The sequence below is a fragment of the Colletotrichum spaethianum genome, assembly GCF_022836535.1.
Source record: "Colletotrichum spaethianum MAFF 239500 DNA, contig13, whole genome shotgun sequence".
In the NCBI taxonomy this organism is placed as follows: Eukaryota; Fungi; Ascomycota; class Sordariomycetes; order Glomerellales; family Glomerellaceae; genus Colletotrichum; species Colletotrichum spaethianum.
In genome coordinates, this window is record NW_026054783.1 from 825,372 (window position 1) to 843,982 (window position 18,611).

The following is an 18,611-nucleotide window of genomic DNA, read 5'->3' on the forward strand; positions in this document are numbered from 1 at the left end:
TTCAAGAACTGACCTCAATGGGTTCAGGATGCTATCAATCTCGGTCGTCTTTGAGCCCAGTAGGCTGGCTATTGAATTGACTGATAACGGCTCCTCGAGAAGAATGAGTGTGCCGACGATCTTCTTGAACTTCCTCAAGAGAACACTTTGCTCTTGCCGAGTTCTGTTAGCTTGGAATCGTTGCAACACTGGACGGTATATCTCCACCAGTTTATCAGTGACTCCAGTTTCTGTAGCAGCAGTGTGGATGAGGTTCAACAGTTGGTCTTCCGGACTGCCGAACAGGTCGTCTTGGATAAAGCGGCAGGCAATTGCGGCAAAGAGGAACAACGGTATCGCAGTTTGAACCAGTGTGTCCAGTCTCTCGCTCCCAGGCCAATCTGTGCGCAATTTCTCGAGTCTCTAGCCCAAAGTTGAACATCGCGAAGTACGTCAACTCTTGTATTTGGATGGCACATCGGTTCATGTTGATTTTGATATGCGTCGTACTGAGCACCCTCGACTACACGCAGCTTGTTGAGTATGTCATGGTTGATCTGATCCTTGAGTTCGGAGACGTCTTCCTTGACACTTTCCACTATGTATCTGGATCAAAATACGACTCAAACTGCTGCAACCTCTGAGCCCCACTTACTAATAACAATGGCCTCTGCTATTGTTTTCTGGTTCTCCAGTCTATTCTGCTGGAGACGACATACCACAGCCTTTGCATAAGCGGCTGCTGTCATGGCTGCGTAACCTTGCCAATCCTTGTTCTTGTGAGAATCGGAGTAATCGCATATGCCCCTGATTACCAAGCATGGAAAGTGGTTCATGAGTCCAGCAGCCTCCATCTCGAAGCAGAGCACCCCTTCCTCTCTTGCGAGTTTGTCTCGAACAACTGCATCCTTCATTAAGCGGTTTGCTGATGCTATGAGTCCATAAAAGACTGCCGGATCATCGTCCAATTCGGTGCGCTCGTTTCTTGGGGGTACCAGCATTTCTGGCTTGATGTCTTCAGCCCGACAATTGGGGTCATAGACCACATCGCTACGAAAGAGTCTGTCCGTCTCAGAAGGTGGCCGTCCATATTTTAGACGTAGTCTCGGTTTGTTTTCCAGGACCTTGTTGATGACTCTTTCAAAGTTGTTTCCTTCCTGCTCGAATTCGGCCTTTAAACCATTCACAGCCGCTCGGAGAACTTCAGGTGGCTGATTCAAGAAGCCTGTTGTCTGAAACTCCTGATTTTGTATTGTCTTGCCGAAGTCATACTGGAGAACACCCCCGCGACCGTCGGAGGGGGAGCTGACTACAATATCTCCTAGCCGAATATCACGGTCGAAATCGGTCGTTGGAGCGCCGCCGCCGATGCCGACCATCAGGCCAACTCGAACATTTTTGAAGGAGTGCAGCATATCCCGTGCAACCGCAGTTGCCGGTGAAAGGCCGTATTCGCCATCAGGCAGAACAGCAATGACGACATTGTGTCTGCCCATACGACCAAGGGTGTACTCGTTGTTGTCATGGGCGGAAACAGACTCGGGAGGGTCGTGCTTTTCGTCTAGAAAGACCTGCGCTGCCACATATTCGGTGACAAGAGCACATATCCACCCAATTGTATAAAATTCGGGGTCAGACATACTGGGGACTGCGGAAATCTTTAGTCGTCGGTTGTTGATGGGGATGCCCGGTCGGATTCGTTAGTCTTTGGCCAAAACGCCGGAATACTGCGTCAACGCGTTGCTGGGGCGGACTTTCAAGGTGAGGGAGGAGGAGAGAGATATAGAAGAGGGGAAGCATGGGCAGGTACTTTATGGGAAGACTTGATAGGCTTGGGGTGGTTATGAAGCTTAGGTGATAGGAGCTCAGCCTGACACGCATATTTATACTTAGATACAACACGGTTGATAACAACATCTATTGGTCGCAATTTGCACTGATGCATGATCACATGATCTGCGGGCTGCCTATCAAAGTGTGATCGAGCCTTAACATGTTAGGCGCACCTGACTTTGCACAGGGCTGTGACTCGCAGAACACAACCTCAAAAGCGACATCCAGAGTTTCCTCATCCGATTTTGGAACTGAGCGGTTGTTGCTCAGGCTTAGCTGACCCGAGCGCCTGGTATTCCAGGCTTATTCTCCACTTCGGCGAGCACGTAATTACTCTACCCTTATTACCTTGACAGAAAGACCCCTATCCATGGAAGCGTACGCCCATTACGTTAATTACAGTACGTGTGCGCTTTGCAAACAGATACTGCCGTTTTGCCGCAAACCCCGCCCGCTGGTGTCTCACCTTCCACATTGAGGTACGCCGCGTCAACCTTAATGTTGACAGATCAAGTCAGTGATAAGCAACTCGTGGAAAGTTGGCGCAATCAGCTTCTCTACATTATAACCATATAACCTGAAGTCTATGTCGACACGCAAGTATAGTTTATCCATCCGTCCAGTCTTGTGCAATCTACATCGGTTTGCAATCTATCGTGAGGCGCAATGCAGCTTCCATCACACCCGCTCTATTCTCTTCAGCTCACACCGCGCTTTGATGCGGATGGTGCTAGTAGCCTCGCAGTGCTCCTACGGCTGCAGTTACCGTCATTCAAGGCTCAAGAGCCTGTATTCATCTTCAACACCTTTTATGGCAATGTATCTGGGCATCCATTCAAGGAGAAAGACATCAGATCGACAGATGATGAAGGTCCTCTCCATGTCCGGTTTCAGGATCTTCCTTCTCAAGGCCGTGACAAGAAGCAGCATTGGCTTTTTACTCGAAAAACCCGGGGCAACATTATACTCCAGTTCGATGTCTTTCCGCGCAAAGTAGACATCCGAACACCTCTGGGTGCACGTATCGATCTCCGCCGCGATCAGGGAGGACTGCACGGTTCTGGTAGCTGGTTTTTGCCACAGCTGATATCCGATCAAGTCTTCACCATCGTTGTAAAGTGGAACGTACCAGCCGACGCACCAGAGTCTACGAGATGCGTGTGGAGCTATGGGGAGGGTACCAAGCCACTTGTTCGTGTTGATCACTCTAGAATCATTCGGGACACCGTCTATATGGTCGGTCCTGTTCGAAGCTTTCCTGAGGTGTCTCCTGGAGACGATGGCGCGTTCTCTGCCTGCTACTGGTTTGGCAGTCTTCCCCCCAATCTCGACCGTCTAAAGGCATACAATAACGCCCTATTCCCGAAGATGGCGGCTTTTTTCGAGTCGTCGGGTAAACCGTATCGCATTTTCTTGCGAAAATCCATTATCGGCTTTGGTGGTACCGGCTTCGATGCAAGCTACATGTTGGAATACGATGATAGAAGCAGTGACGTGACAGACGACGCTCTAATCAAGCTGTTCACGCACGAAATGGTACATAGCTTTGCCGCCTTGGACCCAGAAGAGGATGGGCACGAAAACGAATGGTTCATTGAAGGTATCTTTCATCTCTTGCGCCTGCAATGAATTCTGGGTTTGGGATACTGACACGACCAAGGAATTGCGGAATTGTATTCCTCCTATTTGCCTTACCGCTTTGGCTTCCGGGGGAAAACTTTCTTGATCCAAAGTATCAACGATCATCTACAGGGCTATTTCACCAACCCACGGATCAGGATGGATATAACCGATGCGGCCGAAGCCATGTTCAACGATTGGTATGCGGAGTGGATTTCTTATAAGCGCGGTTTCGCGTACCTTCTTTTCGTCGACCTCTACTTGCGAAAGCATAGTTATTCATACGATTTCGCTACGGCCGGGCCGCTTGACTTGATTGTCGTTGGCCTGGCCAAAAGAAACAGGCAAGGAGAGAATGTTCGCGCACGCGACTGGCTCAAGTGTCTGAAGAAGTCTCTAGGAAACGACGAGTTCCCTATCGAGGAACACTTTGAAGGCATGCTCCGCGGCCGTCAGATTCTTGATTTCAATGGTCTTTTTTTGGGCGATCCATCAAACGAATTGAAACCCGGTCAGCTCCCAATCATGCAATTTGGCTTCGAAAAGCGTAGTCTCAACTCTCGTGTCATTACCGGATTGATTCCCGAATCACCGGCGGCTGCTGCAGGCTTGTGGGAAGGAGCTCATATTGTTAGCACATCACGGGCCAGTGATTGCATTGATAATGTCCGCGAGACTTACAAGGTAGTTATTCAAAGTGGTGATCAAACACGCCTTATCGAATATTTCCCTCGCACGAAGCAAACGGCACCAGCCTGGCAGTTGGAGGAATAGGACTACAGTGTGTGATCGCAAGTAAAAATACGTGAGCTTACAATAGAATAGAAAGAACTACCCGCTTAGCAAGCTTTGCAATGGCACAAACGGAAGTTCTTGTACGATAGATTTTCCACACTATCATCACTTACACATCACATTACATATTACTGGTATAACTAAGGATAATACAACACGTGTTATTCTATCATGCAGGTCGAGGGGTAATGTATCAATTCGAACCAGGACCTGATACATCGTGTTTTGTCCGAAAAGAATGTGCTGAGGTGGTGTCTGACAGCCAACACGTTATAGACGTCTCAATCCTATGACCTTGCTCTGCTGAGGGACGAGTTTGTGGCCTTGGAACGCTTGGCCAGCCGACCTAAAGCTGAGCACGAACAAGGGGAGCGCAAAGGGAAGGAAAAGGTCCGAATTCTCAAGCTCTTGTACATGAGAATAGCTTATTGTAAATGAGAAGGGTCTAAATTAAGGGAAAGAAAGGAGGGTCATCTGCATCATTGTTATAGTGATGCCCGGGTTCCTCTCTGCCTGATAAGCAACTACGAGCATACGTATCACGCCTCCCCGCATAAACTCAAACAGATGTGGCAGGGTTCTCCATAGACTTCACAGGATCGTCATTCTCCAGAGCCTTGTACACCTCGGACTCAAAGTTCCCTTGTGCATATCACATGATATCATACTGATACGCAACTCCATCAAACTTGACGTTGTTGTTACATTCCTTGGACTATTTAACTACCAAGTACATACTATGCATAGCCGCTTCCTCCCCAGGACTAATAGCCTTTCACACAGCAAACCTTGTCTTGATAATTGCGTTATTTCCATACATATGCGGAGCAATCACACTGCCTCCAGACGATCCAACGCTCTGACTGTTGTTGGTCCACTTACTCTATTGTCAAGAGAGCATGGACCATGAAAGCACTGGTTCAGCCCGAACCTTCTTCTCGCCCTATACTGCGATATACTTGACTCTCGGCTAAATAGAGTTTAATCTCCACCAGCATGGAGCATCCTTCTTAAAGCACTGACGTACATCAAGTCCCAGTGGTAAGGTCGATTTTCAGCTGAGACCACTCAGATCGTATACAGGAGAAGCAACCGAGATTTCCGACTATGAAAACTGACCAAATGATGCACCTTCTGTGTTGTTAGCTAGGTGTTTGAATGTATCAAACAAGATAGTACAGGGCCTTCCTAGCCACACTGGTTTCGAGCTTTTGGATATGCATTCCTTTTGGGATACCTGACTGTCCCGATAAGATCGACCAGGATTATACGCGTCACATCCATTTACATGGGTACGACAATTCTGCAAGTTGGCAATGAGCGGAACGCTGATCAAATTTTGCGCCTAATTAGTGATGCCCGACCCACATCGTCCAGCATCATGACTCCTTCCTCAGTAGCCTTTTACGAATCATCCGTATCTTTCTGACAGGCTCCATTCCACGCGTTCCCGAGTCCCGAATGGGTTGCCAACCCGGGAGTCTAATGACTCAAATGCTGCTTCAACAGCATTTCAACCTCGGTCTAGAGCCGATCGGATGCTGACGGTCTGTCTATACGCGATTTTCATTACGAGGAGCTCGTAAAGGAGGTTCGTCATTCATAATATTGTAACTGGGACGGTTTGCTCTAACTGATTGACGCAAATTCCGGTAATGTGGTCGATGACAGCGGAAGACTTGAGAAAATGCGGACGAATTATTGGAGCACCCCCTCTGCCACTTCTGGTCATCCGTAGAACAGTGGATATGAGCGAACGGATGATGTAAGTGACAGAACGTCGCACATGTGTCACACCTCGTCGCAGTCGGGACGACTCTCAGGTTTCAGCACTTTAACTTCAGGGCACTGCGGCTGTGCAGTAAAATACAAGGCTTGCCAGCTCTTGGCTGCCGGTATCCGACATGCAGCATCTTCTTTGCGTCAATCTACCCCAGAGATTGGTACAGTCATGCTGGTAACAGTAATTAGATCCCTTTTGCACCCACAGAGATCCATTCTCTTCAGTGTTCTGGTGGGCATATCAAGCCTCTGAGACTCATGCCCTAAGGAACATGGAATTCTTTCTGAACTCGAGAGTTGACTTGCTGCAAATCTATCAAGACTATCATCAGGCTTGAGGAAGAACTCTATAAAAATAAATTAAAAAGCCCAATTTACCTCACAGCTAACCAATAGCCTAGCATTATCAGATGAACGGCCCGCGAAAATAACCGCAACCATCTCAAAAATCAGATGATCAGGGCTCTTTCTCTAATGGCTCGGACCGAACTAGGTATCTTGAACGCGGTACAGATGCTGCAGTAGGAAGTCTTGTCGTGTGATTATACAAGGATACACCAAGAAATGCTGTGAGGGATCTCGAGGGAGATCCCGTATATAGCTTCTGAAACCCAGTAACGCCATATTGAGCATAGCTCACCGATAACGGGCTGAAGCGCGTTCCGGGCCTCCGAACGCTAGCTTTCAGCTGTTGCGAAGTAGTTTTGTGTAGTTACCTAGATATAAGGGCCTGACTCAGGCAAGTAATTAGCTGCAGACGCGTCTCATCGATATCAGATGGCCTTCATAGTGTGCATGGCCTTGGGAAATGTCGACCTGTCACATTTATTCCTGCCGCCCGTCACACAAGGCCCCACAGATCCCGCCAGTTTCCAGCTTCTCCAACTACACACTCCCCAGTTGTGCCCAGACCCGCGCGGGTGCGTTGCTCGTGGACTTGATAAGACCGCGGTAAAGTGCCTAGTCGATACGGGCATCGTAGCAACCCGAAGCAGAGATGTCCGTGTGGGCGAAGTAGCACTGCAGGGGCCTCACACGTGGTATAAAAAAACGGCGGTCACCCTTGGCATGGAAATTGGTGTCAAGTGCCACTGTGGAGGTGTAGAGTGGTACATGGGGATTACTAGAGACTCGAATACACAGCAAATCAAAACAGCGTACTGAAGCACTGAGGCCCATCTTTCTTTCAGATGTGTGAAGGCACGACCAGGACTAGTGATGTGAAACCCCCACCAAGTGGGTTTGGGACGAACCAATGGACCATGCTGCGGGAATCAGGGTTTATGAATCAGACTTCAGCACAAGCCCTGCCACCTGCCAAGTCGAGCCGTAAGGCTTCGTAGTGTTCCCCTGTTGGGAGGGTGTTGCACCCCTAGCTGAAGAGTACTCGCGTGGGTCAAATTAATATCAGACGTTGTTCATGCAGGTATGGTATCCATAAGGTATGGTCTGTGCCAAGGTGTAGTTGACGATTTCGGAGCGCACGTTCCTCCCAACACAGGTCAGAAAAGAGACGTGATCCAGCGGGTCGTGGGGTCATAAACCTCGGTCCGGTCTGTCAATGGATCCAGGGTTACGATACGTTAGCATATGTGAAGACTGAGATCCCGTTAAGTAAACTCCAGACCTGTGTTCTTGAAAGACGCTGACTATCTCACCTTGAACCCTGCCCCCGCTCTCCGATACGCCAGGCATCGACGGGCCGGATATTGCTGGTCGGGTAGACAAGATCCCAATGAGATCGACTTTCCTGATCCCTCTTCTTCTCTTTGAATTGTCATGAAGAGCTTCATAACGCATTCCCTATTGTTGCTGCCGTGGACAGCTGATACAGTCCTCGGTCAAAATAATGCCAGAATGGCAACTACCGCAATGGACATCTTGTCCGAGGTTCCTCAATGCAGCGTAAGTCTTCGAGCCTTGAGGAGTGGGATCAGACCGAAGCTTACTTGTGATTAGGTTCCTTGTTTAACAGACTCATTCTCCAGTTCGACATGCGTGGCACTCAATGACATTGCCCCTTGTGTTTGCACCAATACTACACTGCTGAGGGCAATATCTGGATGCGTACAATCATCATGCAAGTGGGATGATCAACTCAGTAGGTTCTCATTTTCCACACTACTGAGAGGACCATAACTGACTGTTCGCAGCAATGTCAAATTTGACGCAAGAACTATGTCGCTCTTTCCCGCACGAATCCCGGGGGTTCGAAATTAAGTTGGTTGTTACAGTGTTCGCTACGGTGACCTACCCCATCGTAGCATTGAGATTGCTGTCGCGATGGATCGCAGCGAATCGGCTCCAATTCGACGATTGGATAACAATAGCAACGGCTGTACGTACAGAAACTTTACGGAGTCTTGAGACTGGTTTTCATGACCGCTAACTGGCATTCTAGAGTGTGGTGGGCGCAACCCTCGGATGCGTGGTAGCGAGTAAGTGTCGAAAGAGTCCTTTACATTCCGACTTGCCAATTACTGACATGTCGAAGCTGCCAATCTCGGATTCGGACTCCATTTCTGGGACGTAAATCCAGCCCATTCTGAGCTCATATCTCAGGTAAGCCCTCATGATTCACTGTGGCCTTTTCGTTCCCCGTATGACTGACCAAGCGGTTAGCTTTACTACGCTATCCAGATGCTCTATGTTGTTATTATCATACTGGCTAAAATGGCGATTGTGGCCTTCTTCGCGCGTATCTTCTCAGATCGCAGCTTTATAATTGCCAACCGAGTCATTCTTACGGTCCTGGTTTGTCATGGACTGATATTCGTTCTCCTCATCATGTTCGAATGCTCTCCCGTAGCCGGCATTTGGGACCGCGCACTCGACCGAAAATGCCTCGACCTTAATGCAGTAACATTAGCCAGCGCCATACTCAGCATCATCGAGGACTTTGCAATCCTCGCCCTGCCGATTCGCCAACTGAGAAAGCTTCAACTTACGCGCAAACAGAGGGTGGCGGTAGTGATGATGTTCAGCCTAGGGTCTTTGTAAGCTTGATTACCAATACGCATCCATCCATCGGGGAAGCCTTTGGTAGTATGGCCATGGATTCCGGTGCTAACCTCTTATAGCACCTGTATCACATCAATGGTACGCCTGCGCTGGCTTTCGATGTTTGTCGATCAGTACGACATGACTTGTAAGCCAACATCATCGACTCCATTTCATGAGTTGGGGATGCTGACATGACGCTCAGGGGACCGTGTCAATCTGGTAACCTGGAGTGTTGCCGAAATTTCCTGCGCCCTGCTATGCGGCAGTCTTCCAGCATTGCGACCACTTTTCAAGAAGATTCCCGACCTTGTCGCCATGATGCGAGGCACACACCCAGATAACGACATCAAGGAACCCCTCGACATATATAGGGAGGGCAGCCGAATGACTTTTTACAATGAGGGGCACGGGCTCGCAAATATGCCCCCAAGCTATGGGCGTCGTACGCCCCTGCCAGAGTACTCCACGGAGGAGAACTTTAATTTGGCCACAAAAGACATTGACGTCGAAAGACAAATTGAATCTAATAGGGAGAGCCATCCTTCATTAATGCAGCCGCTCAGCTCTCACCCGCCTTTCGAGAGTCGTAACAGTCAGTCGACTGCAAGTACAACAACATATACGGACCCCAGATCACCAATGACGAAGTTAAGTGTAAAAGATTATGAGACGAGCTCAAGAAATACGGCGAACACGAACTACACGAAGACGTGGGGGTAAAGACGGCGGAATGAATGATACCATATACCCATTTGATAGATTCGAGTTGACGACTAAGACACCTGTTCAATATTAATACTTGACGTTCAGTGGCATGCTCGGCTTTGGAATTGACGAGAGAACCCAACATTTCTCTCGAGTGAGAGAGTTGCTATACTCCTCCATCACGTGCGTGGTCGACTAGAGAAAGTGGCATCTGATCTAACATTGATCAACCCTGTATGATATGCTCACGCTTCTTCTGCCCATCACATTCATACCAAGGTTCCTTGAAACATCTTTTGCTTGTGGTCTCCAAGTATTATCCTCATGTATAGTTCGTTCCGACCCGCCGGTTGCAATCCCTTTGATTCTGCCATAATTTGCGCATCACCACGGGAATTTGGTGCTGTTACCCACTGTTCGATTGATCATTCAGGGTGAAGACGGCGGTCCTTACGGTCAGACACCTGGTAATACAAACACCTACTCAACAAGCCGCACCGAAAACCAAGACGTGGCTCTCGTGGTCCTCCTCAGCATAAGCAGCAATAATGCGGCGGTGGCAGTCGTAGCTTCCAATCCAGCTACGGTGGTTTGAAGCTAGTGCTGCTTGCCTGGATCCGTGGCGGCGGGTCCAAGACCAGAAGCGACGAGGTCCTGCTTGACGATGTGGTCGGTAGCAAGACACTGGTCCAGTACGACTTTGTCAGGTAATTTAATGAAACCTTTCTGGCCAACCCCCACTATCGAGGATAGCCTTGGAAGAGCTAGCAAGGACATTCGCAGTCTGATTGCGAACCTCGGGGCCGAGCACGAACTAGAACACACGCGTCTACAAGACAAGGCCGCAAATCGTATTCAACATCTCCGGAGCGCCGTACCGCGCAAGGAATCCGAGAAAACCATCAATACCGGGCCGTTACAAAAGACAAGTTATTCGCACCAAGATATGCTCACTGGCATCGAGAAGCATGCGACTTGCTATTGTGAGGTGACTGCACATAGTCCTGCGTCGAACTTGAATGCAACGAGAGAAAGTTGATCTATAGAGAACACCTACATGCTGAAAAGGATTCTGTAGCGGGACCATTATGATCTAGTGTAGGATTCGGCAACGCGCGCGCACGCGTGGACGAAACACACCACGAAGCAAGAGTCAAGTCTTTTCCGTTTGTTGACGGAAAATATCTCCTGACCAACACAGGCGTGTTTGTTTCAAATCCGCAGTCGGACTCTATTGCGTCACCAAAAGCAACGTCTCGCACACAACTTTATTTACTAGCCTACGATGTAAATGATTATGGGGCTTGCATCAAGAAAGGAGATAAAAGAGTGCTCAGGCTCCCAAGAGAGTACTGGTCTGATAGAATAGGTGTTATAGGCTGTAGACCAGGACGGGTGATATTCATAAAGATTTCGGCATAAGATATAGAGATATAGGACATTATTATCTGGGGCTGAAGCAATAGAGCACGATCGACTAAGGTCCATCATTCAATTTTAGACCATCCCCACTTCTACAGCGTACCTATCTGTAGATCACCTACGAATACCTTGTTGCTCTCCAGCTCGTTAATACTCCTAGCCGTGTTAAGACACTTAACAGTGGCATTATCATCCTGGCATCCCAGGTGACTGATAAGTGCTGAACCTCATTGAGCCAGAGTGTAATTAACAAGCCACTGGGGAAGTTAAACGCATTGGGGCCATGTATCGTGCCAGAGCTTAAACGACTGAATGGAGGAGGCTAGGGACCGTTGAGCGTGAAAAAGCCAGTTAAACATAGAACGTGTCTAATATATTGCAATGACAGTAATTGGTCACGTCTGATGCCATTCCAGCATCACGCATCTCATACCAGACATGATCCATCAACGTAAACGTCCAAAAACGAAAGCGACAGAAAGGGTGGCCGTGAAATCCGGAGAGGTCGCCACCGTGCCCCCGTTGGCCGTCCGAGCACGGAAAATTCGCCAGATAAAATACAACAAAATACCCGCCGTGCCGAACCCCAGAGTATCCCGATAGTCCCATCGCGCCAAGTGCCCGGTTACCGAATCCATGTATACAAAATGAGTCGCCTCCTCCCATTTTCTTGTGTCTCTCACATACCCCGACCGACTTTATTGGACCTGGAAGTATGCTCCCCCCAATCGAGAAGCAGGTCCGTCTCCCGTACTCGTGCCCTGCGTCGGATCATCACTCGTTGAAGCCATAGAAGTAGTCATGTCCCCCACCGTCGCGGCACAGGCCACGCCGGAGAAGGAGCCGAACAAGGAACCGCAGTCACCATCTCGCGGCAACTAGCCGAGCGACGGACTGCTCTCCCTGCTGCGCGACTCGAAGCTCTCCACCATCTTGAGGACCCTCGTTTTCGGCCGCGCCACGCTCACGACCTCAGCCGTGCGCAGCGTCAGCGACGGCCGTGGCTCCGCAGAATCCTCCCTGCTGGGCAGCGGGTGTAGGTGGCCCGTGCCGTCGTCTCTCGGTGGCGGGAGGTGGACTAGCCGCCTGCCGCGGACGGGCGATCCGTCCCCGGGCGATTCCGGTCTACGTCGTTCCCTCGGCGCGTCGTCATCGACAGCGGGCGCCTTGCCCTTGCCTTTATTCCTGTACTCCTCCTCCAACGCCCTCTTCTCGAGGTCCGCGTCGGACCGATCCAACCCCTCCATCTCGTCCTTGTCCGGGTCCACAAGGATGACCTCCTCCTCCCGCTCCACCTCGGCGTTGACGACCCGCAGCCTCTCCTTGGGCACGGTGAACATGACCTGCACCAGCCGCTGCTCGATCGCCTTCTCAATGTCCCACTCGTCGAGCGACTTCTGGTCAACGTCCCAGTCGTGCCGGCCCTGCTTCCTGCGCAGGAGCTCGGCGCCGCCAATCCCCGACAGCCCGATCAGGCGCGGCTCGTAGTCCGAGCTGACCTGGTCCAGGGACAGACGCCGTGGGCTCTCGTGGTTGCTAGAGTCCGACGATTCATTGACGTTGCTACTAAAGACTCTTCTAAGGCTGCCCAGCCACCCCAGCGACCTCCGCGGCTTGTGTTTGCTGGGGCTGCTCGGCATGTGGACAAAGTCCTCCTCGTCGTCATCCGCGTGCTCGTTGACCGGCCGCTTGCCTTGGAGTAGCAAGGACGGACCCTCGGCTTGGAGGGCGTTGAAGGTGGTCTTGGCCGTCGAGTACGTGTGCCCGCTGCTGCTGCTCGACGACGAGGTGCCCAGGCGGTTGTCGGTGATGATGGTTAGATTATTGGGCCCAGGGCTTGTGCGCCGCGTGGACGCCTGGCGCGTCGGCACACTGATGGCGCTCCGCGCGGATTCCGAAACGTTGCTCGCTGTCCGCTCGTCGTCGGCCACGGAACGTGCCGAGCGCATCGACTCGCGGCGCGTGGGCGAGACGCGGCTGTTGCGCCGTGACGGCATGCGCGCGAGGAGCGCTTCGGCGGCATCGACGTCAGATTGCCAGTCCTGCACCTCCGGGTCCCGTCTCAGAAGCGCCTCGGGACTGGGGGTCATGGAGTTGCGGCTTCCGGGGTTCAGTACGGGGACGGAACTCGTCGGCGTCATGAACGGATCGGCGTATCCGGGAGTCGTTGGTGTGCCGGGTTCCTGGTCTCTGTATCGCGAAGCCCTCGCATTGCTGCCGTGCTCGGGATCGTCTTCGTCGGCCTCGTAAATCGGGTGGATGTGGCCCGGTGTAGTGAGGTTTGCGGCTGGTTGGTACGCGCCCCTAGCCGCGCGAGGAATCGGTTTGCGGGGGATAAGGAGCCCGGGCGGTTGATATGTGCCCTGGCCTCCCGGATTCCGACCCGACCTCAACGATTCGTATCCGAGTGATCGATCAATGGAGTCGTAGGGATCTGGCCCACCCGTGTACCAAGCGTGGCCTGTCCAGGGGAACATGGACCCGTCGTCGCGCTCCATCATGTCGTCGTCCGGGTGCAGGAATCGCGACGCATCTTGCGCCAACGACCGCACCGTCTCGTCCCTGGCTTCCTTCTTCTTCCGCAAGTGTCTCTTGTAACAGAAGTAAACGACAAACGCGCCCAATACGGCGGCGAGTCCTACGCCCAAGCCCACGCCGAGCCCAATGTTCTTAATATTGTTATTTTCGCCAGACTTGTTACCAGATGCGTCTGAAGAACTGTCATGGTTGGGGTTCGAATAGCTCGAGGTCCACGACATGGAAGTCATGTTGAGGAACCTCAACCCTGTCCCACTCGACTGCCTCTTCGCTTTGGAACCCGAACTCGTGATTTCGTACCCTCCATACACCATCATCACGTTTCCAGGTAATATCGCTGCTCCGTGGCCGTAGATCCCGCCATCAGGTTGCTGCGAAGGAATCGACCACGTCCAGTCGCCGTACGTATCCCCCATCTTTAGAAGCGCCAACTGCGGAGACGCGGGCTGCGATACGCTGCCGACCCAGCCTCCGAGAATAATGAGCGCAGTGCCATCCTCGTTCAGCACCGCCGTGTGCCCCGATCGACTCTCGACGGCGTCTGCGCCCCCGCGCTTCTCGACGTCCTTGACGGCAAGCTCGCTGCTGCCGACGCGCGGGGCACCGACAGTCGCAAAGTTCCACGACTCCTCGGGCAGGCTCCAGATAGCGGCGGAGCTCATGTTGATGAAGGCCTGCTGCGTGTGGCCGCCCAGCAAGACATAGCGGTTCTGCTGCGTGACGAGGCCGGAGCGGTTCGATATCGAGGGGCTGAGCGGCGTGAACGAAAAGCCCGCCTCAGGGAACGCGGGGCCTTTTCCGGAAATGAAGTCTGCCGTGTACGCCGGCGCGCCCGAGTCCGAAGTGGCCACCCGAAGCATCGATTTCGTATACGTCGCGTTCGCTTGCCATGTGGACTCGTTCGTCGTCGGGGCGAGGCACATGCCGCCGTAGGAGTACAGCACGGGCTCCGACAATGTCGGCGCAAGGGTCGCCGAGAAGCTGATGGCGGCGCCGAGGGCATACGGCCCGGCGTCCGAGTCCGCAGTGCTCGGCAATGTTGCTTCCGTCTTGTACCACGACGATGAACTGGCCGCAGCCCCGGACGCCGGTGGTGTGTACGTCCAGACGTCGTAGCCCTCAGCCGACATGCAATCCCCCGCCTGGACTATGATGGACCCGTTGGTCGCCATTGTGGGCAGAAATGCCGTCGTGTCTGTCGCGCCATCGAGGAACGGCAAGCTCGTTGAGATCGTTTGGAGGCTCGCAGCGCCGGAGACCGTCGCGGAGATGTTTACGGACAGCAGCTCGACCCCGCTGCCGCTGTGGTGAAAGATATAGGCGAGGCCATCGCCGCCGCTGCTGTTCGCCGGCGAGCCCGGCAATGAAGAAGAGAGTAGAACGGTCGTTGGGACGTAGGGGAATGTTTGCTGGGACGAGGCGAGGGGCGCGAAAAGCAGCGCGTAGGCGGCGGCGGCGGTGAGGGCGGTGGTCTTGGTATTACGGATAGCTGCCGATGCCTCTATCCCGGTGGCCCACCGGCTGGCCGTTGTGGTCATGATCGTCCGTAGACGTTTTCGTTTGCGGGCGTGGTCCGTCCACCCCAGGTCGCTCGTGTGTGTAATCGTATGCGCCGACCGCTGGAGCGGTGGTCAATTCATGGTCTTGTCCCTCCTCTCGTTTACCAGGTTCGCGATGCCCTCGTAGCTGCGGTGCGCTGGAGCAGCAAGTAGGTCTGAGGATCCGAGACGTCGTTTCAACGAGCGGGCATTCTCTTCTTCTCTCTCGCTTCCCTTGGACTAAGCTGGCTGCGAGAATGGGCCTCTGCGATGGGTACGACGAGAAATGATAAGCTGGAAGGGGAAAAAAAAAAGCACAGGGCATGCGGGAAAGAGGAGGCCAGAGAGCTGGGTTAGGATGGAGAAAGGGCACCCCGGACAAGACGATAGATTGATCTGATGAGCAAATCGAGGGGTTGGGGGTTTGCTGCAAGGTAGCATCTGCAGGTGCTCAAGCAGGTTGGGGATGTCAACAAATGGACCGTCTCGATGTGCAGGGGGGCAACAGAGGGGTCTGCGGCTCCGGTGGGAGGGAGTAAACAGGCGCAGTATGGAGCAATGATGGTCGCATGCCGTGGAACCGCGCCACGGAAGGGTTTGCCGACCCGTACGGATCGGTCGAGGCCACGCACTCGAACTCTTCAAAGGGAGGGGGTGCCTACCAAGGCTAGAACCAAGTCTCATCTGCGCCGCGGGTTAGCAGCGACGCGAGATAGCCAGACGGGCCAATGGATGGCTGCCAAACGGCATCATGAGGAGCCCGCGGGCAGGTCAAGGTTGAGGAACTTGATTCGGGAGTCCAGCTCGGTGAGATAGCTAGCTAGCTGCAGGGTTGTTGTCTCGAGGAGGCCGGCGCATCTGACAACTCCGTCGCCGGAGCAACGCCCCACTACGGACAGGAGTGTCGGCTAGCCAAACCCTTGCTGATTGATGTACGCCAGTCCTGATCTGTGCTAGCTTCGCTGGTATCCCTGATGCTGCCTTTGTTCCCCTCATCCAATTCCTGTATGTGTTTCGATCTTTGTTGATCTCAGTGGAACTACTGGGTATACTAGCTGTTCGACCACAGTCAGCCGGTGCATGCTGTCTTGGTATGAGAGGTCGAAGACAGTCTGGAATCACATGTTCAACGTCGAGAACAATGCATTCGAGCCGATGGAATCATTTCAAGGGTCTGGCAAGTACGCCCATCGCCGAGTCATATGTATTGCCCAATCAACCCGCGGTAGCTGCACGCCATCTGCGAAACCTTGACCTACACCAAAGCGGAACGAGAACATCTCCGTCAAACTCGAGCTGTGCGGTAGACATTTGCACCTCGACTCCCGTGCTACCAAGACAACGCCAGCCTACGACGGCAAATCATGTCGTTTGCGCCACCATCCATGTTACTCAACTGACAGAGTTCACGGGTTCACAACCCCTTTCCTAATCCTGGATTGGTTCCCTTTCAGTCATTGACGATCGCAGACGAGCCTCCCGCAGACGCTTGTATGAGCCCAGCCTCCCCCTCCTTCATGGGCGGTTGCACAGGGAATAGCGCATGATACTTGACTGGCACCTTCTTTAGGCTCTCCATCACCTCCGTTTCCAGAGCACTCAGCGCCTCCGTCTTCTCCTTGAGCTCCATGTCGAGTATGGCCACCGCCTTCTCCAGACGCTGCGGGCCATCCTTTGACTCCGACTCCCCGTAGTACTTTTCATACTGGGCGTTGGTCATCCGTTCCTTGTCCAGTGACGTGGCGAGTATGCTGTTTTGCTCCGTCATCGTCTGCGTCAACGTCGTCAGCCGGTGGTTCTGGATCTCCATCCGCGTGGCCTCGTCCAGCTTGTCCTTGTACTTGCTCTCCCAGTCCGACACTCGCGCCGGCCACATCGGCGTCACCACCGAGACCACCGTGGGCGTGATCTCGAGTTTCCGGGTCTGCTGCACCGCGGGGTGTACGCCGTGCGCCGGCAGGATGAAGATGGTACTCTTGCCCTTCCCCTGCAGCCGGTAGAACCGCGTCAGGACATCGTAGAAGACGAGACCACGCGCGTAGAGGTCGCCACCGCGCTGCTCGTTCCACATTCGCTCGCCATAGGTGCCATTAGCCGTCCAAATCTCCTTCTTGTAGTCAATCTGCGCTTCCTCCCGGTCTAGCGCCCGGTGCAAGTGGTCGAAGACGTCGTCGCCGGCGTTCGCAAGGACCCATTTGTCCTGCGGAAAGGCCAGCTCGCGCCCGGAAGAAGCGTCAGGACCCATCTTTGAGAGCATCTGCATTGGCACGGCGGCTTCGCCGGCGGTGACATCGAGAGCGTTGGCGTAACTCAGTTCGAGGTCGTGCATGCGTGCTACCAGGTGCTGGTTGAACAGCAGCCATTGGCCCAAGAGACTGTTGCGGACGGCACTCATCTCCTCCGAGTCGGTCTCGGCATCGGTAGGGAGGAGTGACATGAGGCCTCCCGTGGCACTGTACTCGTGGTCCAGCATCTCGAGACACTCGTTTGCGTGGAGTGCCAGAGCGCTGTGGGAGGCATACGGGTGTGGCCTCGTCCTCCTCTCCTTGTCTTCCCCAAAGGGCTGCAAAGGACAGTGGTGGACGATACCTTGGGTATCGGACTGGTGCCGGATCTGGTTCATAAGATCGCTGAGCGGCTTGTGGTGCCATTCATCGTCGTTCTGATACGGGTGGCTCAGGTCGTTGAGCCAGTCGAAGGCCTCGTTGTCCCTAAAGGACTTCCTGATGCGGCCGCGGGTGTTGTTTTGGTTGTTTATTTCGGCATACTGCGTCGTGGGTGCCAGCTTAACAATAAGAATAGCGAGCGCTTGCGCATGCTGCTTGAGAGCGAGCAGCGTTGGTGCATGTCCATGTGTCGAGAGATAGCCACAGTTGACGTGACGCAGGAGGCGGATGCCCAACCCAGCGGCAGCAGGGTGGTTGGAGCCGCGATCACCGTCAGGATAGAGAATCTCTTCAGTAAAGCGAGACCGATAGCCGTCGGCATACGGAGTTTCGTCGATGTGGCCACGGGCAGGCTCCTGACTCATGGAAGCGTGCGAAGACATGATGACAACAGTCACGAGTGCTTCGAGAACAGATCAATGTCGACAGCAATAAGGCCGGCCACGATGCCAATGGGGAAACAAGCTGATTGCCGAAAAGAAAGACATATTCGAGGAACCTTGGACTTTATTATTGCTGTTGTTCATAGGATGATAGCCGGTACGTTTGATAGTGTATGCCTGATGCTGTAACCTTAACAAAAGAGATGCTGCGATGCTTCCGGCGTTGGATCCAGCAACGGGGAAGCAAACAATGACTACGCAGCAACAATGAGTAAGAATCTTTTTTTAGGAACAATAGCAGTGGTCATTCTGAACCGTTTGAATGGCAAGGCTTAACCGTTGAGGCG

General features: G+C 52.9%; 5 protein-coding genes across 5 annotated transcripts; 2 read left to right on the plus strand and 3 right to left on the minus strand.

Annotated features, from left to right (window-relative positions):
- Positions 1 to 602: 602 nt before the first annotated feature.
- Positions 603 to 1,619, minus strand: ColSpa_05907 (uncharacterized protein; the record flags this gene model as incomplete). Its single annotated transcript, XM_049272119.1, has 1 exon — positions 603 to 1,619. The coding sequence occupies one exon, from the start codon at positions 1,617 to 1,619 to the stop codon at positions 603 to 605; it is 1,017 nt and encodes a 338-aa protein (XP_049128076.1).
- An 859-nt stretch (positions 1,620 to 2,478) lies between these two features.
- On the plus strand, positions 2,479 to 3,441 carry ColSpa_05908 (uncharacterized protein; the record flags this gene model as incomplete). The annotated part of the gene is made up of 1 exon (XM_049272120.1): positions 2,479 to 3,441. One exon carries the CDS (start codon positions 2,479 to 2,481, stop codon positions 3,439 to 3,441), a length of 963 nt encoding a protein of 320 aa, XP_049128077.1.
- Positions 3,442 to 3,591: 150 nt separating this feature from the next.
- ColSpa_05909 (uncharacterized protein) lies at positions 3,592 to 4,206 on the plus strand (the record flags this gene model as incomplete). Its single annotated transcript, XM_049272121.1, has 1 exon — positions 3,592 to 4,206. The coding sequence occupies one exon, from the start codon at positions 3,592 to 3,594 to the stop codon at positions 4,204 to 4,206; it is 615 nt and encodes a 204-aa protein (XP_049128078.1).
- A 7,811-nt stretch (positions 4,207 to 12,017) lies between these two features.
- On the minus strand, positions 12,018 to 15,215 carry ColSpa_05910 (uncharacterized protein; the record flags this gene model as incomplete). The annotated part of the gene is made up of 1 exon (XM_049272122.1): positions 12,018 to 15,215. One exon carries the CDS (start codon positions 15,213 to 15,215, stop codon positions 12,018 to 12,020), a length of 3,198 nt encoding a protein of 1,065 aa, XP_049128079.1.
- Positions 15,216 to 16,665: 1,450 nt separating this feature from the next.
- On the minus strand, positions 16,666 to 18,264 carry ColSpa_05911 (uncharacterized protein; the record flags this gene model as incomplete). The annotated part of the gene is made up of 1 exon (XM_049272123.1): positions 16,666 to 18,264. The coding sequence occupies one exon, from the start codon at positions 18,262 to 18,264 to the stop codon at positions 16,666 to 16,668; it is 1,599 nt and encodes a 532-aa protein (XP_049128080.1).
- Between the last annotated feature and the right edge of the window lie 347 nt (positions 18,265 to 18,611).